We start from the raw sequence: 27,183 nt of genomic DNA, 5'->3' as shown, positions 1-27,183 counted from the left end.
GTTACTAAAATGAGGGCAAATGCGTATGTATGTGATTTGCAGAGCAAAACTACATTTTTTTTGATTGCATTATGCCAAAAACACTTTGATTTTTATCCTATTCTAACGCTCTTTGTTCATTTATGTTTGTAAAAATCAAAAGAAATTGAAAGAAAACGTGAATGATGACCATTTCATGGGAATAATTCAACTTGCCCAAAGCGAGATTTCACGAAATATCTTTGTCCCTTTTCCACTAGCGTCAGCTGACCTGAAAAGACGCTCATGCGGTGCAGCTCCTGTTGAGCTTAAGCATTCTAGTTATGGTTTTCTATGTCCCGATCAGATGCATTCCCGCTGAGAGAGTGCTCAATGAATTCCATCTTCATGTTCAAGCACTTGATTGGGGGGTAACGCAAAACTGAAACGTCTTCTAGCGAGGTTTCAGAGAGCTTTCCACTCCACTACCGCCGTACTCCATGAATGACTAGACCTCGCATAGCGCGAGGAAAAATGGAACACTTGCCTTCATCAGCTGGTACATAAATTTTGGTGTACAGTGACTCATGCTTTTCCATCACCCAGCGTGGCCGGATTTTGAGTGAGTTTGTCACTGATTGCGTTCATTAAAGACCCAGCAATTGCAAGTTGTTTGTACTGATCAGGTAGTCACCCTCCTTTTTTGGTGTACAGAGTTGTTGACACAAAATTCATTTTCCTCTGCAGTGAGTTCAGGCCAATGCGGCATCTAGTTGTTAAATGATCTGTGGTTCAACCCCTGGATTGGGACAAAGGCCGGGAGATACTTTGAAGTTTAAAGAAAAAGATATGGCTTGGATCTTTGTTGAATGCCATGTAGTTCAAGGGTCTAAATCTTTCCCAATAACCTATATGGTTCACACCAGTAATGTTATTTGTGAAGTTCTGTTGCACCTTCTTGATCTTATTCAAACTTGCTGGGGTCATTGGGGCCAAATGGGGGATGTATCCTCCAGGTGGTGCTGAACTATAAATTTATAACAGGTTTTCTGTGTCAATGGATCCCGGGGTTTGAAAATTTGATACATACATCCACATGTCTGACAGGCCTTCCAAACTTTAGTCTGAATATTTTGTTAAAATATGCTCTTTACATTTTCCAATATTCTCAACGTTTTTCATAGAATTAACTACCTCTATCAGGTTTTAACAATCATCTAAATATGATGGTGAGCCTGTTCTCCAATGACAATTATGTACCAGTGATAAGTTTGTTACTGTTGAACAATTAAGATAACCATTTACATATATTGATTGAGATCCTAAACTTGCCTTGACTTTCAACTGAATTGTAAGAACATGCATTAACAACTTATGACTGCTAACCTTGTAATAAAAAACTACAATTACATTTTTGAAATGTTTTGTGATGTCTATTCATATGTGAATATAATAAACAAATAGATGATGACAATGAGGAGAGCATATGATATCAAATACAAAAAGTTTTATTTTTCTAATTCTAAGTGATGGCCAGTTTCCTTGTTAAAGGCTTCTATTTCGAGTAAAAAGTAGTGATGGGATCAAATATATTTTCAAACCAGGGTTGCTAGAAAGCTAGGAAAGTCAAAGCACCAGCCGTTTCCCACTTAACGTAGCAAATTTTCGAGCGACTAAGATGTCGATATCGAAATGGGAATGTGCTCTGGCGAGTCCGGTAAAAGCCGAACTTGTGCGAGCCCTTTGATATTTTTACTTCGAGTCCATATTCGAGTCTTTGACTCGAGGGGTTCTCGAGGGCTCTCAAGCAAAAAGACTCTTCTATCGAAATTCTAGTAAAAATGATTAAATTCGAGTCCGGCCAATTTCTCCAAAATCGAGTAAAAGACTCAAGTGCACAATAAATCAAGTGCTAATACTTGGGAAGTAAAGTGGCCTTTGTACGACTAAACCAGCAACGAAATGTGACTATGATCTCCTGCAGCCTCTTTGCATCAATTCAAGGAAATGATAATACCTTCAATAATAGAGACTTAGAAGGATTTCTCCTAAAAAAATCCATCCAACGTAAATGGTGACACCGCACCAATCACCACCAATAAAAAAATATAGTAAATGCGAACCCACAATGCTCTCTTCCTTTTCAAGGCTGCAAAGAAATTTATCCTTTCTATTTTTGTTTGTTTTTCGCCTGTACTGGTCACAAAAAATGGCCACCCTATTCAAACTTTTCAGTGTTGAGCCGACAGAAAATCCGGAAAAACCTATTTCTCTCAACTGAACAATCGTCTATCACAATTCATTTGATCTTGTTTCCGAACGAAGCGTGCTTCTTGTGGACAAAACAATGGCCAACAAAACCCAAAATATGGATCCATTGACGTGCTCCCCCATCGATATTGGTGATGGATCTTCCTTGTCCTTGGATTGTGACGAAGTTCTCCGCGATGGCCCGTCCTCGATCTCTTTGTCCTCGACTTCTTTGGCCATCAGCTTGGTCAATATATCCGATTTCCCGAGCGACGGAGAAATTGAGCCGTCCATGGGCAAAGACAACCACCAAGTTCTAACTGAAGACGACGAAGATGGGTGCGACGATTCTCCTCCACCCGTTCCCTGCAATTCGCCGGACGAGCGATTGCTGTCTAACACACTACGTGCTGAAGGGATCAAGCAGGAGCGCCATCTTCAAGCTCGTCTTCAAGAGCATAGCCTCAGTGAGATCTTCAACATCAGGAAGATGATGCCTCGTCCGAAGAAACGGAGTCGCAGGGCCGTTGCAGAGCCACTGGAGGCTACGTTGACTAGCGCTCAAGGTGGAAACGACGGTCATCCTTTGGTGGGTTTCCAGGATTTGGTTCCTGGTCTTGATATTCACTCAATGACGTTTTCAGAAGGCTTAGAAAGAACCCGTGAGTATATGGCTTTCCTCAAACGAAATGTGGGCTCTCGCTTTGACACCGAGTTCCTCAAGAATTGAAGGGACCGATTTTTATACCGAGAATTTTAGGAATACCTTGTCAGACTTTTCAGTCGTACTTTGTATCTGCATTCAAGCCAACATGAAGATACGTCTAAATTGACCATGAAAACTCACTATTGTAATCTATTTTTGTAACCGCTAAAATAAAATAAAATAAAACTTTGACCAAGTTTTTGCCTTCTTGTTTGTGTGATTTCAAAAACCCAGTACAATTGGCTGGCCTGTTTGATTCTTTAAACACCTCGTTAGTCGTCCTTCGTCGGTCATGGACCAACTTGAAGATTGAGACGATTGAAGTTGCGAGGCCGAGAAGCACTTTGTCCGTCAATGAATTTGAACAATTCAAAAAGAACGATTTATTTCCAGCTATGCTTGAACGTGATTGCGTAGCTTTCAATGTCTGTTCACGTGTCAAAAAGATACAACTGACCTGGCATCACAAGTCCATTGCTTGACGTAGAGGAAAAAAGGACATGCATGCACTTGCAATAGGGTTTTGTTATTGAGCTTTAAGATTATTTGGTCAGGATGAATAATGATTGGCAATAAATCAAAATGAGACAATGAATTTGAATTAGATCAGAAGCGAAATGGGTACGTTAGGCTTGGGAAATGACGCAGTGTTACATATAAATAGCCTTGGCAGGTTAAATACTTCTTCTTTTTCCTCGATGATACACCGAATGTATCTTGAAATCAGTAAGTGAAACGGAAATTGTTGGGAAAACTGATACGACGCTCACGCTCAACAAAACACCGTCTTCAGGTAGAGACTCGTTATTGGGACGGATGAGTGTCGAGATTGTTAGTTAGCTCTGTTGGGTTCCCCTGTGATGAGCTAGGGGAAGACGAGGTGGTCTCCCAAGCCTCCTGATACCAACAGGGAGCCAATGCCATATCGTACTTATAGTGTGAAAAGAGCTCCTCGCCTTTTTGAATTGCGCGTAATGTACACAAGGCTGGAATTCGGCCAAATCGGGGATGTCGAACCGCTGCATATGTGCAGTTAGGCTTGAAACTGTGATTTGCCTTGTGAGCATAGCTAGCACAGTACATGTTCTTGTCAATACAAGCGAGTGGGATGTCCACGAAAGATGATGAATCGGTGTTGGCCCAATCCACATAGATTTGGTAATTCATATTTGAATTAGCATACGACTCCTCGAGCCCGATCACTAAACCATTATAAAAGGCTACTAGGGTGCCTTGCGGTAGATTTGTACGCGCAAAAAGACCATCCCCTGCCCCATCTACCGCCGAATTTAAACATTCCACGGTCTCAGACTCATAAGGATCGGACAAAAGCCAGTTGCAACAAACTTCATTGGAGTTTGATGGGCAAAACGAATAAAACGAGTCTTCATTTTTGCCAGCTCTGTCTGAGTCAATTTGCATTGGGTTTGGCGTTTGATTTATGGGTCTGATTGCTGGGGTGACCTTCGTGGCTCGCATTTCTGGCTCCATGATATGTGCCTCATTCAAATGAAGTGCTACGAGTTGGGCCGCTTGTGCTCGAAGCATGACTCCATTCTTAAATTGGCCCAAGAGTGCGGTCTTCAGATTAGGATAAATATAAGCCAGATTGTCCCCAGTGAAATGTCCCATTTGGTCAACTTTGCCCACGAGCCAGCTTTCTCCATCTTGGCCCAGCCAGCACACGCCATATGGCAGTCCTTTTAAGAACTGCCCGACAAAGACCAAATTTTGATCAGGTCGCCGGCCAAACACAGGACCCTCCAGATATCCATCATTGAAATTGCCTTCCAGAGTGAGTCTGTACGGCAAATTTCCCAAGGTGTGCTCTTCCAAAACGGCTACTCCAGCGCCCATTAAAACGCTATCTTTGTAAGAGCCTCTCAACCAGATGAGACCATGTTTTAGTAGGTTCGTTCCCTCAACTGATCCACGTCCTTGTCGAAATCCATTTCGGAAGGTGGCAAGCAGCTCGTCTCCATTAGTGAGTTTGACCATGCAATTTCCCTTCGGCATTCCTTGCTGATCCGTTTTGCCATCGACGGATTCAATATCATCGCTCGAGATGTCATAGTAAGGATCAAATACTCTAAAAAGTCCATCTTGAAACCAGATATCGTCTTCCATCTCATCAATATCGTCTCTTCTGTATTTACTGATGATGTCGTAAGGGAAGCCGCAAAGATGCAACTGATTCAGCCAATCTTTAACACTTCGACCGACAGGAGTGAGAAAGTCTCCGTCTTGTTCAAAAATTTTGGATTGGTCTTCCATTTTCGTTTGTCCATGATGTGTTGAATGCCCTTGATTATGACGCTGTTGCTTGTCAATGAAGGCATGACTGTCGTACTCCAGCGTCTCAAGGGAAGGAGAGCCTTTGCTGTCTAGGGTCTTGACCAATAGTCCAAGGTCAACTGGATTCTCTTCTCCTCTCTGCTTGGGACCCTCCTTACCTTCTCCATCTTTTAGCTGCCCCTTATTTTTTGCTTGCGATAAAGGGTCTTCTAGGCTCGAAGAGGCCTGTTCCGCAGAACTGTAGTAGCCTTGATTAGTCAACCTTTCAATTTCAAACTCAGAGTCGAAAACATGCTGAGGATTTTGATTGAGTAGCTCTTCCAAGGAGCCTTCTCTAGAGCTCCTGGAACTTAGTTGAAAAGAGTTATGCCTGCTGTTGTCTTTGGATGAAGCTCGACTTGACTCGTATGAAACATCAGTGGAGCATGATGCCAAAAGACTCTGAATGACTTTATTTGGGTGTATTGGAAGCTGTTGCGCCAAAACAGTGATATCTTTGGGGTTTGATGCTTGATAAATAAAGGAGTTCCATCCTCTGCTGTCGACATCAAGCTCCTCTTCGTCCTCGCTTGACTCACACACGCTCTCCACCCAAATTTGGGGGAATGAGAGCCTATCATTGAGATTGGCTAAGGCACTGGATGTTAAACCAGACATGATCGATTTCTCTCGCTTTGTGTTGCTAGATTTGAGTAGTAACTCGGTGTTGATGGTTTTTTCACTTGTAGTTCTACAGGGTTGTGAGTTCAAAGTTTGGAAGTGGAACACAGCAAGACGACTGAATGTTCCTTGGCACGAAGGCTGATTCGGATTGAAAGTGTATTTTTCAAATCACTTAGACTGAGTTTCTGTGCCAAACATATTCACATACCACACTCTCCTTCTTTTTTCACAGCTGCCGTAGAAAGGGCAAAGTTAAATGAGCCTTCTCCAGCTGCAGCCTTCGAAATGATTTGGTCTTGCGTGTGACAAGGCCTGCATAAAGTGGGCGGAGAAGGGGAGAGAGTAAGTAAGCTGGTTGGGAGCAAAAGGAACGAGAATAGGGAAGCGAAGGCCTACCGAGGGCTCGGTATACTTTGCACCGAATAAGAACTATCGTACGCAAGAAATATCCGGCATGCCTGCCAGCCTACCCGCCGGATCACACACTGACTGAGAAGGCTGTGGCGCGATATTAGCAAGGCCAGAATAAAAACATTCAACGACCTCCCCCACTTTCCCTTGTTTTGGTATGGTGTGGCTCTTGGTAAGGTGAATTTCGTTCATATCTTACACGCCCCCCTCCTCGTTCAAAAGTCTGTCGTGCTCTCCTTGTCATATGTTTTCTTTAGCACTTGTCCATTAGAGGGATCGGCTTTTCACTCAAGTACAAGGGCAAACTAAAATCAGAAAGTCAAGGAAAAATTCCATTCATGATGAAAGCAGCTTGAACTCGAGTTATTTCCTTGATTTGAAGCACTCATTGCAAGCCGACGAAGATACTCGACGCTTGGACTAACATCGCAAATGGAGGAGATCCGAGCATTAGCCAAACTGTTTGCAACTTGTCCACCCATTTTCCTTACTACGCGTCACTCGAGCTCGTGGATTTGAAACGTGTAGGACACTTCTGTCATTTCATGTTGTGTTTGCTTACTTATTAATAGTAATAAGTTCATATAGCCTTCGTTTCAAATACGTATTGCAATCAGCGTGAGCATAGAGAAGCTGATAATTTTTTATAGATAAAGCAACACGTTATCATAACAGTATTAACATTGCTATAAGGAACTCAAGATTTAAAAAGATCTTAACCTTTTTCCGATTATTCAACAAAGCCTGAGTCGGCGATTCAAATCTTATAATCTTCAATTAGATGAAAACTAATACACTAACAATATATTTAATTTTTTAGATTAGTCTAGACCATTAGAGCAAAATATACAGTGTACATTTAAAATGGTAGATGGTAATATTTAAAGTTAACAAGCCATTGTTCCCATAGCATTTGACTTTTCATTCAGCCATCAATCTCATGAAAATCGGACTTCAAATAGTGAAGGTACGTTAAAAAAGAGAAACGAGATGTACGGGTACGCCCTGGAAATGTAACTTCGGCTAAATATAGACATACCAAAACCGAAGAATCAGACGGGGTGTAGAAATCTAACAGATAAGATATTAGGCGAAAGTGGGGTTTATTTGTCTCTTTTTGAAGCTCGCTAACTAGTTTTCATTTCATTTGCCATTTTTTAGCAAAAAAAAACAATTCAACCAATTTACGTAAATTGTTCAAACTCGTCCATTATATTGCACTTAAAAAACATTTCTAGGAGCTTTTCTTAGATTATCAAACCTCTCATTTTACGTGTGATTTTATTCTTGCTACCAAGAGAAGAAATTCTTAAAATATAACGTGATGTAATGAAACAGCAACAACTATTATAGTCCTTAGCCTACAAAAAAGAGGTTTGGCTGTTGAAGCGTAATTATTTAAGAATCTAGCACTGATCTTCCTTACCCACTTTGTTTAGGCTGCCAGACGGACAAAGTTTGCAGCTTTGGGGTTTTCCAAAATCTTATTCGTTACGTTGCATTTCTTGTATTTAGGAGCAGATGCACGGTATAAATGCCATTTAAAATTTGTCCAAGTCTGACTTAAAAGATGCTAACGAATCAACAACGCCTAAGTGTTCCTGCCGAATATTAGAGTCAACCAAATTAAGAATGAAGGAGCCGAGAAAGAAGAGAGGTGGACCTCATTGTTCTAATCAGTCCAGATGAGTAAGAAATATTCAAGATGTCGACTTATGCAGAGGTGACATCATGACTAGGGCCGGCCAAAACTTGCGTAGAAATATGGTCTTTAATGACAGCAAATTTCCATAAAAATCACCTGAATTTACCCAAAAATTTGCTAATAAACTTGTCAAAACATAGGCTCCGACACGTTCCGTTGGGCTGTTGGGCTCTATTTTTGCCTTCCATATAACATCATGCAATACTCCTTGAAAAGGAAAGTTCTGCCACAATAACTTCCGTGACCACAATTTGAGCCCGCTATACCTGGGCATTGTCGTCTCTTAAACTGATAGGCTTGACCAGCATCTTGCATAATGAAAATAAATCAAAGCTCAGCCACAAAGTATCAATAAGGGTAATTTGCAACGTCAGACAGCCCAAACAAAACAGGATTACTCACAGTAGAATGCTAAATAAATTACTCGTGAGGTGCCAGGAAAGCGATTTCTTTTTCTGACATTATGTGACCACCGTGGTCACTAATTATATATAAGATTTTGAAAGAATTTGCCAAAAACTACCCAAACGCATTATAATTCAATAAAGAGGAATTGGCCAAATCGGCCTTTCATTTGGTAGTGGCTCACTCATAAAGCGCCCTCTGAAGTGCGGAACATGAATCATATTTCGTGCAGCGTAAACAACAACTTTGTTACTAAGATAAAATTTCATGACATGCCATATAAAAGATAACATTGTTTTCCAGTTTCTTGATAAAAATGATAGAAGAGATACAGAACTATTCAAAATGGGCGTATGGAATACGTACTATATGCAGGCTCTTGGTAATATATCTGCAACCTATGTTCTACTTTCATGTCAAAAACGATTTTAAAAAAATGAGAATACCTTCAGTCTCATGCACGGCTTTCCTCCAAATATTGACACGATTTCATTAAAACTGACATGAATTGCAGAGGTATTGATATTTTTGTGCTTAAATAGCAGAAATTGCCTAACAAATTGTGTAAAAATGGCAAATATTGCCGATAAAATTGCAAAGTTTGCATATCCAAAAAAGCAGAAAATTCTAGGATATACAATTTTTTTCGCAACATTCACAAGATGCAAGTTTTGGGCGGCCCTAATCATATCAAGATCACTGGACTTAAGCGTGGGATATATCCCACCAAATGTTTGAAAAGCTTTGCCCACTGGACGAGACCTGGATGAGACTTGCTCAATATCTTTACCACCATTATCTACGAACGGAGTGTTCAAAGGCGTACTAGATCCAAAGGTCATTGAGCGGAAGTTCATTCCGTTCAAGGCCATAATACTCACGGCAACCCAAGAATAGATTCGATCTTAGTCCTTTATAAGACTACTGGAATCTTGGTCATTCCTATCAAAACTAACCCCGTGTCGTCAGCATAAGAAGAGATACTGACTTTACTTCTGAAAATGATGAAAAGGAGAGGCCCTAAAACGGATCCCTGAGGAACACTCGACTTGACATCATATATGCCACTTAAGGATCCTTCGACCTCAATTACTTCCTACCACCTATGAAATTTCCTAACAAATTGAGAACTTGCTTTAGATCCATATGTCATGTAGTCTATTCAGCAAAAGGCCATGACCTAAATTATCTAAGGCCTTAACAAAATCAAGATAGACAACATTAGCTGACTCGTGCCCCTCTTGCTCCTCAATCATCTATTCTATATTCTCAGTCAGTTACGTAATAGTATTTTTTTCTCGTTTTATCATTTTCGTGTTTATATTTCAATTATTTGCCATTTTTGAGTTTATTTGCCACTTCGACCACTTATTTTTGACACTCCTAGAGTTAAAAAGATTTTATTCACCAGAAATCCACACCCTAGGGAAGAGGCCCTAAGACAAAAAAGAAGGATAATTCCAAAGACCTGATAATGTTACGTCTTGTTCAGCCATGATAATGGCCTTGGTAAGGTGAAATTTTGCCAATGGTTCATGGCTATTTGATAGATCCCACCATCTTCTATGTAATATTAGCCCATGGACTGATTGTCGTTTGCATTGGGCGGAGGTAACGACCCACTCTGTCTTGTCGTCTAGATGTGGACGAACAAATATGGAAACAAGGCCTAAACTTTAACAAGACATTATTTGATGAATAACTAATTGCTTAAGCATTGAGAACCTGTGAATACTTCCTGGTGACCTTTCAAAGCATACAATGCTTAGATTCCGAAGACATATGATATCCAAGACAAAGGCTTGAGCAGGGAGTTATTATGCCGGTTTGTAAAAGGTCGAACAGGCCCAAAGATGTTTTACTTGGAACCTTGCAGTAATGAAAGAGCTCTCGTATTTAGGGAGGCTGAAGAGGTTGGGACTCAACAGCATTCAAAGAAAATGCAAAAGGCACTAAATACTGTACGTGTTTAAAGACATTCATGAGCTTTGTCCCAACCGAGGTTTTAGGGTTAATTGTAGCCACCGTAGAGGCTTAATGTGAGTTTTGAGAGCACCTTCAAGCGCTCGAGAACCCAGGCTAGTTAGAACAATGAAGTCCAACTCTCTTCTTTCACGGGCTCCTTCATTGTTCACTTTGCTGCCCTCAAATATTGGTAGGGAGTATGCAGGTGCTGATCCGGAAGCAGGATTTAAGTCAGAGTTGGACAAGTTTTTGACTGAAATTTCTAATCAACCCTACATTCAAGGGCTAGCCAGATCCACCAACTTTAACTCGTCAAAGTAAAATGAATACATTTTTCGTCTTGAACTGCTAGGATTTCAATCCCAGTAGCGGTAAGGAAGTCCGCAAAAAAGTCGTACAATACAATGCTTTTGTGGTATCAACCTTGTGAGATATCTTATTCTTTTTTTTATTTATTTGAAAGAAGTTTTCCGTAAGTGTGGTAAGATGCAAATTTCCGAAAATATCTTTGACACTGAACGTACAATTCGTTTAATTAACATGGATTTTGATGGGCATTAAAGAAAAGAACACTGTTTTGTAAGCAAGGTTTTCGTATTCTTTAACCCAATTCTAAAAAATGCATTGCAATGTATGTGCTTGCCAATGTATTATAATAAAGCTGTTAAAGTTTCTTACCACTTTTCAAAACCACATTTCATATCACTGGCACAATAAAACTACCTGCTTAAAAAGAACGAAGAAATGCTCTTATTCTTAATTAAGTATTGCATACTCTCTCGACTTTACTCTTCTGATTGCAGAATTCAATGGAAGGCTCTAATTAGACACTTGGTTTACTAATCAGGAAGCGTTTAAAGACATAAAAGCTCCTGGACGTCAGGTGGGTCTGAAAATGTCGAAACCATCTGTTCAGATGGCCATGAACAATGGAATTAAGTCTCCAGTTAGATATGTCACTTCATGATCATAAAATGGCAAAACTATGATAATATATGTGTGTAACATGACTAAAGGACCTAGAAATTTGATATATAAATAATATAGTGTTTTACTGCAAATTTTGGCTTGATCATTTTGACTGTGATACGTTTCTGTTCCCGTTTCAAGAAAAGTAAAAAGTAAGATTCGTTCCCCGGATGATATGTTGAATGACTTTCATCGCTCAACGTAAACAATGGGAAAATAAACTTCAAAGTATGAAGCAGATTTTGATATATCTGAATATTTAAATGTATCTGTATCTGAAACTTCATATTTTTGCTGCTAGGCCACGAATTTTTTTTTGCACCAGCCCTCGCCCTAATGTTAATCGGAACGAATTTCTTAACTATAAAAAAGTGAGAAGATTTAAGTACTCTTTTATTTGACTTGATAATTTTGCTCGGCCTATTTCTTTGGTTTAACATAGCTGATATGCGTTTCATATTTTTTGAAATATTTCTTCATTTTGAACAATTTTTTTGAGCTACTTGTTGTTTACTGGAAAAAACCACCTTTGATTTTCAGTTCTTTTTAGGTCCAAAATCTTTTTGCTCACTTAAACCCAAAATTCGTGAATTTTCAACTCACTAACAGACTATGGAATAAAAAAAACATGGCTAATATTACCATATCCTAGTTTTTCAGGCCAAGGGACTTGGGTGGGGCTTATGGTGTCCAAACTCGAAGGTATAGAAATAAACACGAATCTCGTAAGAACAAATGTGGCCGAGGACGGGAATCATGGAATCTTGGAGTTGTCTTCAGGCAGCCAAAACACCAGAGGGTTACGAATCTGTATTTCACAAAACTTGTCGAAATCTCTCTTAAAGCCTTTTACGGGATCAACACCAACATCAACCCTTGAGTTCATTCTAATACATTTCCCTACCTTCAAGAAGTTGAATGAATGAGGCAAGTTTCTAGAATAATGAAATCATGGGAAGGTTAATTTTCAATAAATTCAAAGTCATCTCATCACTTTTGTTTCGAGTTCGAAGTGACCGGTGAAGTAAATTTGCCATCAGAAAATGACTCTCTACTTGGGTCGACTTTGTGATCCCAAAATTATATACGTATCTGATCACTAGCTAGGAATTTGCTCTCAAAATTGAACGCAAGAATCACTCAGTAAGTCGATCCCTGCCTCATCAAGATTTTCGACTTGCGTTGTTCGTTCCATATCAGAATGGCTTTTCGTGTGTGGATACCCATTGTGTCTCAAAATTTCCATGACGTGACACATAGTTCGCTTTCGGTAACATTTTGGTGGCCTATCGGCATCCACTTTTGAGGCCTATGCCTTTTTCTTAGGACAACCAAGCCCATGAATTATTTTTAATTTTCAACCTTATTTAAGCGTTCAACTTCCCAGCAAAACTTTTATGCCCTAAATCCAAAAATACCAACGAAATAGCTATATCCGAGCCTGGTGATGAGATAAAAATAGACATCTTATTGGCTGGCTTCGATAGTCGAGCGAGGAACAGTCCTTAGCACCCTTAGCACCTTAGCACCCTTAGCACCTTAGCACCCATTGATCGGTCATTGAATTAAAATGTTAAATGATGAAGCGGATTTGCGACGAAAATATCAGCCAACACGATCCAATCAGGAAAACTAGTGCAGGAAAATACGACTGCTCCCCTCTGATTTTCTTTGACATAGTGCACTGGATTTACCTATGAAACCTATTGTGCTTGTATAGCAAATTTCAGGATCATACTCAGTTTTGTCGAAAGGCCGAGATTCGTTAGAACTATCCGGTCAGTGCAAAAGTATAAAAGTATCATAACTTCATAAGAGTCGTTGTTGTACCGAAAGGTCTCGTCCCGTCAAAAGTCCCGTCAAAGCCAAGTCATAGAACCAAGAGTTAGTTGGCTTAAAAAAGATTATGTTCCAAAAATTGGTACTCGTTCGAAGCCAAATAAAATAAAATATTTTTTTTATAATCTATTTTCAAATTTATATTCATTCATCAATTGAATAGTTGATTATGTTTGGTCAATTCCTAAAAGTCGATGGATCAGTTTTCTTTCTTTTCTTGAAATTCCTGTCAAAAAAACGTTTCGTGAATAGCTGCTTTTTGTTTTGCAAGTCAGTCGTTTTTGAGGCACAATTTGCATAATTAGAATCAATTGAACGTGGATTGACCAATCTAATTCATTCATCCCTCATTTTATGTTGTCTTCCAAAACCGACAGTGCGACCTCGTCAAAGTACGGTTTTTGGTGGAATAGTTATGCATTTTATGGGCCTGTGAACATTTTCGCGAAACTTCTGATCATTGCAATGATTTCATTCACTTTACTCACCAACTCGCCAACGGAAAAAGATGACTTTCTTCGTCGAAATGACGTTCGCTTGTTCCCAACATACATCCGTACATACAGCATGTATTCCGTCGAGAATTTGCTGTCACGAAATACACGTAATAGCTAATGAGACAAACAGAAATATCTCACTTTGGGCCTGTAAGTGGATATCAATGCCTTCGCCATTGTGCTAGACTGTCTTGAAAACGAGCTGCACAGAAACAATCATGTGAATAAGCAATTTTCACTCAAGGCTTTTCTCTTCGCCCAAGAGACAAATTAGAAGAGCAGATCTGCCAAACCAATCATGCCCTTATTTGACTTTGAGAGAATAGTAAAAAACGTGGCAAGAGACAAAAATTATGTTCATGTGTCATCAGCCTCATTATGAATTTCTGCTCAAGCGACAAAACCTTTAGGTCATGGACATTCATTTTCACAAATGTATAGAGTAACTAGAAATAGAGAAGCAAACCTTTGGCGAAGTATGAATCGAAGTATTAATCGAATAAAAAGTGAAAAAATGAGATATTTTGATTGAGCTCATCTTTTTTTCAACGCTCTCAAAATTACAATTAAACGCATATTTTCCGCATTTATTTACAGATAATAAATTAATGGGAATGACATTCTTTTCATTTCCGTTCCATGTCATAGTAGAATAACTTCGAATTCTATTAGTAATCAAGGAAGCTCACTTGGCCAATGGGCCAAATGAATAAAAGAGCAAAAATTGGTGTGATCCAAAACATGATGAGGAAGTCGAACGCACTCTACGCTCTATTGGGTTGATGAAAATATTCAAACGGGGAAAGCGGTGCCAATGCCCGATGAACGTATTATTCCCGTGGATCTGACTCGTCGGACGTGAGTTGAAGAAAACTGGTGCCCCAAAGATTCTCTTCATCTCACCTCACTTGGTCGGATTCCACTAAGCCAGAAGGTGTGCAAGAACCTAACCTACCATCCTTGGCATCTTATCGCATACAGCAACCGGCAATACTTGAAAAATGTTGCAGCTTGGATAGGTTTGGTAAGTGTCTTTGGCTCTTTATGTTACATCATCTCACAACACGTTAGCACGCTAGCTAACAGCTAATAAATGACAAAAATTACAAGCCACCATAGGCACGTTTTGCCTGAAACATTATCAAAATGGCCTGAAAGCTATAGAGAGGCATTCTACTTTTTAAAAGTTGAGTCAGAAATGCGCTGAAAAAAAGTGACCCTTTTAGTACTTCCAAAAATGACGAGAACTTCATTAACTTTACTGTCGTCAGGAAATGCAACGCTCCTTTCTCGGTCAAAGAACGACATGACATGCAGATAAAGTCTAAATAGAAATGGCAGTTATCTATAACACGCTTCCCTACAAACTTGCTTGGCATAAGGCTAAAATACTTCATAGCACTCGAAATGAACAATCTTAGTTGGGCATTTTTAGATGAGGCTCTATATTTGCAGATTTCGCCGTAAAAAAAAAGCTCGGACAACCTCACCATTGTTAACGCGATATAATCACATTAATCAACGATTTTTCTTGATTTTTGGCGTATCTTTCAAGCTCACACTTAAAGTATATCTAATTGTTTGGAGTCTGTGTATAGTACCTGAAACAATAGAACCAATTGCATAATTTGAATGAGTCTTCAAGATGCCCAATTCATTTGAAGGTCAATCACACGGACAACAAAGTTTCCTACATTTCGTCTGACAAGTGGGGGACCGATTTTCCATTTTTAGATTTCTAGACCATTTGCCAACACTTTCGCACACCCTTTAATAGGTGCATGCCTAGAACAGACTATTGATAATAACGTGTAATACTTTCACTTTATCCCTCGGGTAAATCACGATTTTTATTGACAAACGAGGTTCCCCAAAGTGAAATTCTCATCTTATTGGCCGCTCTGGGTTAAAGGAGCGCCTTTGGTGGCGAAAATCTACTACAGTAAGGGGGGCGGATATGAAATGATCCAAACCACCAGTAGCTGAAGTGAAGCAATTGAGCAAAAAATATAGACCAAGATGCCCACCCAACCTGCACCATGCTTGAATAAGATTGGTCAATTACTTCAAATCATCAGCTTATTCAAACAAACACACTTTCAATTATTGAAATATTTCGTTATCTCATGGTGCGTGTTGGGTTGGTCGTTGGTCCTTGCTCTTCCTCTTCAAGATACGATAAATCAGGGCGAAAAATTGAGTTTTCCTCACTTTTCCTTTATTACACAAGCATAATTGATGTTAAAGCATTGACGAGATCTCCTAGAAATGTTAAAGTTCGCAGAGCCATCGTCTAGCAAATAAGAACGATATAGCCCGAGGGATATCTATTTCACCAAAATGCTAATAAGATGATTAGAACATACATGGCCAGAAATCCAAATTGGCATCCTTTTTAAAGATCAGCTGTTCCTCCCCCTCCATAGTTCTTAAGGCCACGAAACTTCTCTTTTCTCTTGTACTTGCCCACAATAGTTATTAACGATTATGTGAAATCCCACAACAATGACGGGAAAAGATGGCGAGTTAAAGGCAATTTCATTCATGGACGTCAAATGGCGTGTTCGATGAAATGGTAAAGGTAGAATTGTAATGTCTGTTGGCTTGGACATTTGGATCCCTAACAATCCAGACCTCGGAAAAAAGAGCCATCATAAAAAATACTTTTTGATTTACGAGCGATCATCACTTAGGTCTTGCGTAGAGTCAGTCATTCAGATGAATGGAGGTTACATCAAATAGTATAGAATGAGGTATGTCAATGATATTCCTTACGAAGTTTCAACCCATTTGAACAAAAAATGAGGTCTTGACAACGATTTCCGAAGTGTTTTGGGAATGCACCATTTTGAATTCCCAGTCTTGGAAATGAATTTGACAAAATTTCAAACAATCGCATACTTGTCAAACACCCTGTACGTATAAAGTATTGGTGGCAGATTTTGATGTAAGCTAACCGTCGGGTAACTCATTAGATGGCGGTGAATAATAACATAATGGACATATAAACAGGAAATAGGCGAATCCCAATCTTCATTTCTTCCTGATTTTGGAAGGTACCCTCATACCCGAACATTTTTTACTTAAGGTGGCACAAAAAGCGCCATTATTCCGTAAGGCTACAGTTTCTTGACATCAAATAATCAGCCACCAATGAGTTGACATTGTTAGAAAAAAATTGCCTTTCTGTAGGGGACTATCGATTATAAGAAGATTATAAGACCCCATCCATTGTGAAAGGAACTATGCATCACATTAGACCAAGAGGGCTTGGTTGAGAAGCTATTAGATAGAGAAACCAAGGTAAAGTTCTTAGCCTTAGAAAATATTACAACCTTTGTTGTCAAAAGAAACTGTGAGAACACTTTCAACCAAAACCAGTCTTAGTAACCTTTGATCGGGGATTATTTGGTAGTTTTTGGTCCGTTATTTTGAACAGTCAAAGGGTTCAGTTTTGGCGAATGGCTGAGCTATACCAAAGGGAGTAATGGTGGTGTAGAGGTTGGTTGGTTAGCTTGGTTGAAGAACAGGAGTAGGACCTCTCCAAATGGGCACGCACCTTTTTTGGATAAATTGCAAGATCACAATTCAATGATACGAGTCGAAGAGGCAAGGGGGCGAGAGGAGAGGAGAGGAGGTGCTTTATCCGACCACTCTGCCACCCGGTTCAAAATTAATTAGGCTATAGCGTTTACCAAACTTGACGAGCCTATATCAAAGCAAGCCAAACAAATGCAAAGAGGCATAGAGGTAAACAATCTTAGAGAGATGATTCAGGAATGCCTCATTGACATGAATATTCGATACAAGATATACGTAAGTCCATTAAAATAGCAATGCGGATTTCAGCTTGTCAATATTTGATGTGACTTCGTTGAATCTTATTGCATTGCTCGAATATACTGGACTTAGGGACCAAATTGAAGCTAATGGATGAAATTCTTGAAAAAGGGTTCTCTAAATTTCCGGAGTTTTTTTCAAAATTTGATGAACATGATATTCTTTTTATATCACTTTTTTGCTTCAAGTTATACCATGTTTGTTTTATTTTTCGCTTCATAATTTCTGTCAGAACCTATATTGACTTTCTTGCTCTTTGAATGGGTTGATGAGACCATGAGTTTGAAAGAGGGGAAACCTAGTTGTCGAACCTATCAACCCAGGCATAGCACTTTAGTAGACCAACCAATGACGTTCATCTAAGTTGTTGACTCTATGCAAAAGTACCCCCGTCAAGGTTGAGATGCTCAAATTCTTTTATTTCTTCAATCAAAGCACTTTTGAGTGGTTCAATTTGGGATTACAGGAAGTCTAACTTGATTACTGTACATAGTCACTATACGCCGTTAAGGCTACTAAATGGACTGAAGCGATAGACCCCGGAGCCTTGATTAATCCTGACCAACCGACCATAGAAGATCATTGGGGTTCCAAATTTGGACAGAGGTGCGGCAATGTCATCAAAAAGTTCGAAAAAAGAGATGCCAATGTGCTTTGGAGTTGGGTGTTTTTCGCTCATTACTTCAAAAAAGGATTTAGGGAATGAATAAAAAAATAGGCGGCGATTCCAAGAAGACAGTTGTTGCTGTTGTTGCTCCTATGGCTAGCTGCCGATCGTCATTCTGGAGAGATCTAGGTTAAATGAGGAGATTTGAGCGAGAGCGAGAGAGAAAGAGAGCCATTTAGAAATGTTAAAGTGAGGATCTCCCAAGTGAGGGACGAATGACCTTTATCAATTCACGGAGCGGGTTTTTTCACGCATATTTGGATTGGCCTATCTGCAAATGCTTCCTTGAACAGATATCGAACAACTCGTCTTGCTTTCGTGGAAAGGTCTCAAATAAAAGCCGTAGAATGTATTCTTCTTGCCATTGGCTGGCTTTAAGGGAAATCGCTTCTGACAGTTGAAGCAACAAATTCGGCTATCGCTTCGCCAACGTTCGTTGAACGGCCAAAGAGCGAGTGAGTCAAGACTCAAGACTATTATTATGGGCAAGTGACGATGATCAGAAAGACGGACGGACGTCCCACGAACCTTAAGCTAGATTAAATGACCGTGGGTCGCCACTCGCCATTACCCAATTTTGGAAGACAAAACAGTCGATGCAGAAAGGTGTCGATTGTCCAAAAAAACAGCCGTAAGAATAAAGGGAGCGACGAAGGAGAGGAGGCACGTGTTCGTTTTGGGTCGAAGGAGACTAAGTGGAACTAGAATCATTGCTTGTATCAAGGTTAAGAAGAAGAAGTCCTGTGCCTTCCTTCGAAATTGAAATCGACCATGTTTTTGTTATTCTTGACACTCGCCAGAGGAACTAGCACTCCAGTGTAAGTGGAATGGGTCCCAGTCGTGGGTTGAGGTTTTCTCTGCGGACAGAAATCAAATGAGTGTAATATACCGTACAAATGCTACCGAGGGTGGTCGAGCTTATTGGTCGTACGACGTTGATGACAACGGCAGTCTGCTTCCTTGCTGGCCTTCTCAGTCATTTATGAGAATATCCACGTGGGTACGGCGAACTTGTGTCGCTTTGTAAGTGCTGGAGAGAAACCTACTGCTTGATTGCCAGGCCATCAAGTAATGGCGGAACTGAAATTGCATATCCTTTTTTGACTTCCCCACCAATAGACAAGTTGACTCTTGGACTGAAGTTTGAACGGTTTAGAAATCAAAAACATGGACTAGATAAAACGAAGGACGAAGTTGGAGTGAGAGACTCAGAGAGTGAGAGACACAGAAACACAGACAGAGAGAGAGAGAGAGAGACGGGCGGATAGGGAGAGTTATGGAAGAAGATGGAGTGCAAGGTAATCATTCCAACAATGCCAACAAATTGAATATGTCCAATTCATCTGACAAGTTTTGGCTCTGGCTCAACATCAAGAGAAAGAAATCATGAATCTCCTTTTCGATCGCACATCGAATTCATCCCACAATGACATGCATGCTTGAATTCTCATTCGCCGCTGAATGCACAGAGCCTGTCTTGATTTATTTTTCCATTTGATTCGACCGAAATCCATTCTCGCCTGCTGTTTGCAGAATCCAATTGAAGAGACTCACATGGACCGAATGCTACGCAAATAGTAGAATTACAGTGTTTTCATTCCATGTATACCTTTTTTATCTACTCCTTTGAAAATGAACAAAAAATTATAATCCTCTTTTTTGAATTTTCTTAATGTATTTAGTAGGACGTTGCAAAATGTTCGATTGCAATAGTTATTTTGGCATGGTCTTGTAATAAAGATGGATCTCAAGTGAATTCTATTTTTCCTCTTCAGGATTTTTCGACCAAACGAAAGACGGACCAACTATAAACGAAATATTGAAGTGGNTCCATGTATACCTTTTTTTATCTACTCCTTTGAAAATGAACAAAAAATTATAATCTTCTTTTTTGAATTTTCTTAATGTGTTTAGTAGGACGTTGCAAAATGTTCGATTGCAATAGTTATTTTGGCATGGTCTTGCAATAAAGATGGATCTCAAGTGAATTCTATTTTTCCTCTTCAGGATTTTTCGACCAAACGAAAGACGGACCAACTATAAACGAAATATTGAAGTGGACAACACCCAACAGCATTGTAACATATCACCCCAGAATTCAACTCAGTCCCTACCTTGATAGTTACTTGGGCTACTTCACAACTTACATTGTTGCACGAAGTGGTACGCATTTCCCGACCACACCAAACATCCCATCGCATCGTACTAGAAAGAACTAGGGCACTTTTGGGGTGGAATCACACCCATTCTTTTGAATGGTCACTCGCAACGAAAAACTGTCTGTCTGAATGGGAAAAAGGGAAGGCGAGAGGGAGAGTGGAGGAGAACCGATCTCACCCCCAAAAATGGATGTGACCAAATGAGCTGGCTCCTAGTCCCAGCGACTCACTAGACGGATGCTATAGTACCATCATTGGCATCATCGTCATCATCACACCACATACATACCACACGCACGCACCTACCTACATATGCATCTCCCACCTAAGAAAAGAACCGAAAAAACTGGGAATGCAAACACATTATGGTAATCACACCCTGAATGATGAAGTGTGTCTGATAAAAGAGCTTCCCTTGGTGTGTTTCTCGTCTTCAAACGAGAGATTATTCGACTGTATTTTGTCACACCCCTATTGTGGGGAGGATTGCTGGACCCCAATCCATACATTCAGCTTTCAATCCATTTCGAGTGAGAGCGAAGACTCAAAACACAACATACAGGCAAGGGCACTGGCTCAAGAAGCTCTTTGAATTTTGAGCAGAATTCGGCCGTGATTGTTGGCTTTCAAGTCGTCTTAGTCGTCGGACGCAACTCGCCATCCATAAATCTGGTGCCGTCTCGTTTGCTTGCCATCCGATGCAAAACGCATATATAACATTCTGAACGACGTTGTTCATTCTCTCTGGCAAACAAAAAAAAAACCCGGACTTGGAGTTGAATACCTAATATGAGCACAACGCTTTTAAAGTAGCGAATTAAGATAAGATTGGCCAAAATGAGCAATAAGAAGGCCTCAACAGATACCAGCTTCTTTAACACGGCCCAAGTGAATGACAATGGGCCTTTCGTTCGACGGCTTCAAAGCCACATGCCTTGGCACGATGATGATCATCATTCCCGCCGACGAAGACGTCAATACCATGGCAAACATTTATGGTTTGGCCTGCTGATTTTGGCAGGCCTACCTTCCGGGGAAGCTAGGTCAGACCAAGTTCAAAGATGCGATGGTGGTGTGCTAAAAGTCAAGCATGGACGAGTCGTCAAAGTCTTGGATGAGTATAGCTTGATCGTTGGCTGCAAACCAGGGTTTGTCTTGATAGGATCGCACCAAGTCAATTGCGGACCAGATGGAACTATATTGAGCAAAAAACTACCAAAGTGTCGGAAAAGTAAGGCCAAGACGCCCACCACACGTCACAACAGAGACAAGAAAAAAGCCCGGGGATCTCGTCACCAGCCAAAGTTTACTGCTCAGTCAAGCCAACACGAGAACTCGATCAAGTTATCGGTGCTGCGAAATGAGTTAGGAAACATCCATCGTCGGATTTCTCCTCAAAGTAAATACCAAGATCTGATGGTGGGTGATGAGCCTCAGGAGGACAACGAATACGACGATGCCGAATACTACGATGACTATGATGGCTATGATGGCTATGATGACTATGACAATTATGAAGGGGATGACTACGACGAGGAATATGATGAAGAGGGTGATTACGAAAACACAGATTATGGCCTTGATGACAAACTTGATGGGAATGGCGAGGATGTTGATCTGGAGGGTGATGATATCTATGACCAGACTTTGGACGGGCTCGAGACTTACGATGAGAACTTGGAAGCAGCAGACACTTATGATGACGAGAAGTCCGATCAGGTTGAAACAACGGAAACGAGAGGATCTTATGATGAGGATGTAGAGGCTGAAGGCAACGATCAATACGGCGATTTTTATGACTACAACTACGATGACAGATCGGAAACCAAGCCCGAAAATCCACCTATCCGCACTAACCTCACCGATAGTACAAACCAAAATGCTGAGTATTATGATGTAGATGAACCTCTTGAAGCCTCGATCCCCAGCAAATCATCTGACCGTGGGGAAAAAGAATATGAGGCAACGGAAAGAGAAGAGGACAGCAACTACAATTACCAAACCGGGGAATATGACGAAAATCGTGGTGAAGAATTTGCCGAAGAAGGCAATTTGCCAGCTGAAACAAGTTCAACTCAAACGAATGCACTTGAAGAAGATCGCCGTTTTACAGATGATGAGGACCTCAGTTTTGGAAGTGGATCAGTGAGTCCTGATGATGAGGATTTGGGTTACGGTTCGGGTGATTACGACGGTTACCCTTCTGATTATGGCCCCACAACAACTGCTCCTCCAACCTCAACAACAACAACAACAACAACGACCAAAACCACCACCACCACCACCACCACCACCACAAAGACTACGACCAAAACCACAACAACGACGGCCTTTACAACTGCCACTGATGAAATTACTTCAACCATCATGGTAGTCGATTGGACAACCGCCTCTCCTGGTTCCTCCATATCCAAGGTTAAGCCAACTGATTCAGTCATAGTAACCGATGATGAAGACTTATACAACGAGTTGAATATTGACCATGAAGGATCAGGATTTGATGACGGATCTGGAGAGGATGAAACTAATGCGGAGTCGGAGAACGACTCCGACACCCAATCAGCCATGACAACCATATCAATTGAAGAACGACAACAGATTAGAAATTCCTTCTACATACAAAATGAGGCCGATATTCTGAGGTTGGACACGTCGTGTGTCCTAGAGTTCAAGGAGGCACCCGAAATTGAGCACGCTACCGTCCGGTAAGGCATCGAAAAAAATGGATTCCAAGTTGTAGGGAGTATTCTAAGCATGCCAACAATTTTCTTTTTCAGAGGCTATGATCACAGGGTCGAAAATGTCGCCTCCCCTGGAAAATTTTATGCTGAAGCCTCGTACAAATGTGACAAAGGTTACGAGTTTGAGGACCCTGCTTTGAGCAAGTTGTATTGCTCTGAAAACGATTGGATCGGGAAGAGACCCATGTGCTTACCAGGATCCACCCATCCCGACGCTGTCCCAGAGTGCCAACCGGAAGATGCTCAAAAATGCGACCAGTTGTGTGTTTTAGAAGGAGATTTTCAGCCCTTGTGCCAATGCTACGGGGGCTACACTCTCAATCAGAACGGACGCACATGTGACGATATCAATGAATGTTCTTATGAAAATGGGGGATGTGATCACCAATGCATCAATAAACCAGGAACCTTCATGTGCGAGTGTGAGCCGGGGTTCACTGCTCAAGGCAACTATTGCATCGACATCAACGAGTGTCTCCTTAACAATGGACACGGGCCTTGTCAGGACAAGTGTAAAAACACTGAAGGAGGATATCAATGCTCATGCGAAGGCCTTCCCGGAACAGTTCTCTCCGAGGAAGACCAACACACATGCCAAGATATGAATGGATGCAAGAAAAACAACGGAGGATGCTCTCATGAATGTATTCACAGCTACGGTCAAGTGTTTTGCTTGTGTCCTTCTGGCCTTGAACTGGACAAGGATTGGAAAACGTGCTTGGACGTCGACGAATGTGCCTCGGGGGCGCTAAAGTGTTCCGGGTCTTGTGTCAACACCCCGGGATCAGCACATTGTGCGTGCGATCCTGGCTTTGAAATGAATGAAAAGCATGAATGCTTGGATGTGGACGAGTGTTTCGAGAGCCTCAACCCTTGCAGTCATGAGTGCTTGAACAGTCTCGGCTCATTTGAATGCACTTGTCCATTCGGCTACAGCCTCGATGAAGACGGCTTGATCTGTCGAGATATGGACGAATGTTCAATCGATAACGGAGGATGTGAGCACGAGTGTGTCAACCGTGAAGGAGGACACGAGTGTCGATGTCGATCGGGATTCATGACTGATCCGAGCAACGTCAATTATTGCCAAGATGTGGACGAGTGTGAGGACGATCCTTATCGATGTCATCACGGTGACTGTCTGAACAATCAAGGCTCATTCGTTTGCGAATGTCATCAGGGGTTTGAACTCTCCCCTGAAAATTTGTGCGAAGATGTTGATGAATGTGGGGACGACCCTTGTGGAGATGTGGGTCAATGCGTTAACAGCTTGGGCTCTTATGAGTGTAAATGCCTTCGAGGATATTTATTTCACAATGGTACTTGCATCGATATCAACGAATGCTTGCTAGGAAATCCATGCATCAATGGCGACTGCGTCAACACTGAGCCAGGGTACGATTGCGTCTGTTTCAAGGGATTCATTTTCCACAACGGAGTTTGCGAGGACCAAGATGAATGCCAATTCGATAACCCATGTGGGCCCAACGGATCGTGTCAGAATCTGGTCGGGGAGTATCAATGCGCTTGTGACGCGGGTTATGCGTTCGATGAGACCACTTGTGTGGATGTGGATGAGTGTGAGCAAGATCCATGTGGTAGACACGGTGATTGTGTAAATATGCAGGGCTCTTACATCTGCCGTTGCCATCCCGGCTTTGAGTTAGTGCAAGGTATTTGCGAAGATGTCAATGAATGTTTGGATGATCTAAATTGCGCCTCAGGCACTTGCAATAATCTCCCTGGGTCGTATGAATGCGCTTGTCCCAATGGGTACCATTTGCCATTTGGCTCCACAGATTGTGAGGATGTCAACGAATGTGAAACAGAAAATGGTGGCTGTCACCACGAGTGCGCTAATACTCCCGGATCATATGTCTGTCGATGCAACGATGGATTCGAGGTCAATCCAAGTAATGAGAGACTCTGTGTGGATCACGACGAATGCCAAAGCAATCTGCATGGCTGTAGTCACAAATGTGTCAACAACATTGGCGGCTTTGAATGTCAATGCCATCGTGGATATGCCGTTGATCCTGCAGACCCTAAGGCTTGCACTGATATTAATGAATGTCTGGTTCAAAATGGGGGATGCATGCACGAATGCGTGAATAACGTGGGATCATTCAATTGCTCTTGCCGAGCAGGATTTTGGACCCCACCTTCGGAGCCGAGTGATTGTCTCGATTTAAACGAGTGTCTTAACGACGATAAAGGTGGATGCTCTCACATCTGCCAGAATCTCGAAGGTTCCTTCAAATGTGATTGCCCACCGGGCTACAAGTTGAAGCATGACGGGAAAACGTGTAAACGGATTCACAAAAAGGTCGATGCTGCATGCAAATCTGCGAAACGACCTCGTCACGGGTTCTTGAAATGCAACAAGCGAAAAAATAACGGCCGTTTTCCGGTGGGTACGAAATGCAAATTGAAATGCCGTCGGGGCTTTCGACCCACCAATGTTATGCGAAAACGATGCCTGGCCGATGCCACATGGAGGGGCCCCGACGCATTATGCGAACCCATCAGCTGCCCCGGCATTCCTCCTATTTCCAATGGATGGGTTGAGCCCCTAAATTGTCAGCATGGAACCCATCGATTGGGCACCAAGTGCACGTTCCAGTGTTTACCCGGTTTTACACTCACCGGTCCCTCTGAGACGAAATGCACCGGGAAAAGCACGTGGAGAAACTTGACCACTCTCCCCACATGTACGAACGAGTTTCCCAAGCCGTTTATTATTTGCCCACCGGATATGGTCAAGCCACTGCCAGGGTCCTCAACTTCGGTTTACGTCATGTTCGCCCAACCCAAAACTAACGTGGACTGGTTCAGGTACAGAGATGCCTTTTACCAAAGGGTAATAATGCCTCGAGATGATGAAATTTTCCAACATTTATTTTTTACAGATATGTGGACAGCGAGCCCAAGTGGGCTAAACAACTCGAAGGTGAGATGATACGTGGTAAGCACGTGGTCACGTTCAGAGCTAAAAGTCCAGTGGGAAACCAGGTAGCCTCCTGCCAGATGATTATTCATATCCAGGATAAAGAGCCACCCACTGTTCGGAAATGTCCAAGTTCGTTTGATCGGACATTAACGCCCGGACAATCCTCCATCATGGTTACTTGGATTGAACCCATCTTCCATGACAATGTGCAGATTCAGCATGTCATGGCCTCCTATCTACCAGGGCACTACTTCTCTAAAGGGCGTCACGACGTCTTGTACACTGCCACAGATGCGGATGGGAACAAGGCCAAATGTGGCTTCACCATCACCATCTACGTTGCACCGCCGCATTTGGTGGGCGTGACATCTCGTCCCACGTTCCGTCCACAACAGCAATTGCCCGCGCCCCTTGGGAGTGCTACTCACTCTAACTCGAACGCGAGACACCACGCTCGTCCTAGATCTCGACAGCATTCGTTTTACAGCCGATTCTCGATACCAGCCAAATGCCACGATGTACCCGAAATACAAAATGGTCAAATGGAATGCATAGACTCACATATAGGAAAGAAATGCACTCCGAAATGCGACCCGGGTCATGAAATCTATCAGAAATTTGGAAGTCGCATCCCCACATATTTGTGCAACAACTTCAGAGTGGATTGGGAAATCCGGCGCTTTATTCCGGACTGCAGCCCGGTCAAAGCGCTCTCGAGTGGCACGAAATGTGAATCTGGATGGGAGACTATACAAGATCAATGCTTTGCTTGTCCACCAGGTATGTTTAGGTCCGAGTTTGATCTCCTGTGCCATGATTGTGCCAAAGGATTCTATACTGAGTCTTTTGCCTCGGAGAGTTGTTCAGAATGTCCACTGCACCATACGACGCGAACCCGCGGTAGCCGCTCGTCGAGTTCCTGTCACTATTATCGACCTAAAACCGATGGCAATATCTATGGAAGAGGTAACTACGCAGAGCGAAAACCGAATCTAGGGTTTCAGCTCTACAACCGATGGTCCAATGTCAAAAAATCCAAAAGAAATGTCGCTGCTAAGACCAAAACTGTCAAATCTTAGATAAACGTCATTTCTACTTCACTCATAGATGCTTAACTGTAACCAAGTAACATAATTGCAAGTGAATGTCCTGAAAGAATTAAA

At 41.6% G+C, this 27,183-nt stretch overlaps 2 protein-coding genes across 2 annotated transcripts; one reads left to right on the top strand and one right to left on the bottom strand.

The window, feature by feature from the left end:
• Positions 1 to 3,282: 3,282 nt before the first annotated feature.
• LOC131888582 (uncharacterized) lies at positions 3,283 to 6,712 on the bottom strand. The gene has a single exon (XM_059237470.1). It carries the CDS (start codon positions 5,864 to 5,866, stop codon positions 3,719 to 3,721), a length of 2,148 nt encoding a protein of 715 aa, XP_059093453.1. The 5' UTR covers positions 5,867 to 6,712; the 3' UTR covers positions 3,283 to 3,718.
• Positions 6,713 to 14,576: 7,864 nt separating this feature from the next.
• Positions 14,577 to 27,115, top strand: LOC131888046 (uncharacterized). Its single transcript, XM_059236824.1, has 4 exons — positions 14,577 to 14,687; positions 20,178 to 23,034; positions 23,107 to 25,905; positions 25,980 to 27,115. The coding sequence occupies exons 2-4, from the start codon at positions 21,167 to 21,169 to the stop codon at positions 27,097 to 27,099; spliced, it is 5,787 nt and encodes a 1,928-aa protein (XP_059092807.1). The 5' UTR covers positions 14,577 to 14,687; positions 20,178 to 21,166; the 3' UTR covers positions 27,100 to 27,115.
• The last annotated feature ends 68 nt before the right edge of the window (positions 27,116 to 27,183 follow it).

This window comes from Tigriopus californicus, chromosome 10 (genome assembly GCF_007210705.1).
Source record: "Tigriopus californicus strain San Diego chromosome 10, Tcal_SD_v2.1, whole genome shotgun sequence".
Taxonomy (NCBI): domain Eukaryota; kingdom Metazoa; phylum Arthropoda; class Copepoda; order Harpacticoida; family Harpacticidae; genus Tigriopus; species Tigriopus californicus.
The sequence above is the reverse complement of the archived record's forward strand: the minus strand, read 5'-3'. Positions and strand labels throughout refer to the sequence as shown.

What these genes read in the sequence shown, in the direction of transcription:
- LOC131888582 (XM_059237470.1), bottom strand. Translation starts at nt 5,866, where the DNA reads ATGTCTGGTTTAACATCCAGTGCCTTAGCCAATCTCAATGATAGGCTC.
- LOC131888046 (XM_059236824.1), top strand. Translation starts at nt 21,167, where the DNA reads ATGAGCAATAAGAAGGCCTCAACAGATACCAGCTTCTTTAACACGGCC. An exon ending in ATTGAGCACGCTACCGTCCG is followed by an intron (nt 23,035 to 23,106) that starts GTAAGGCATCGA and finishes TTTCTTTTTCAG; the next exon opens with AGGCTATGATCACAGGGTCG. An exon ending in ACTAACGTGGACTGGTTCAG is followed by an intron (nt 25,906 to 25,979) that starts GTACAGAGATGC and finishes TATTTTTTACAG; the next exon opens with ATATGTGGACAGCGAGCCCA.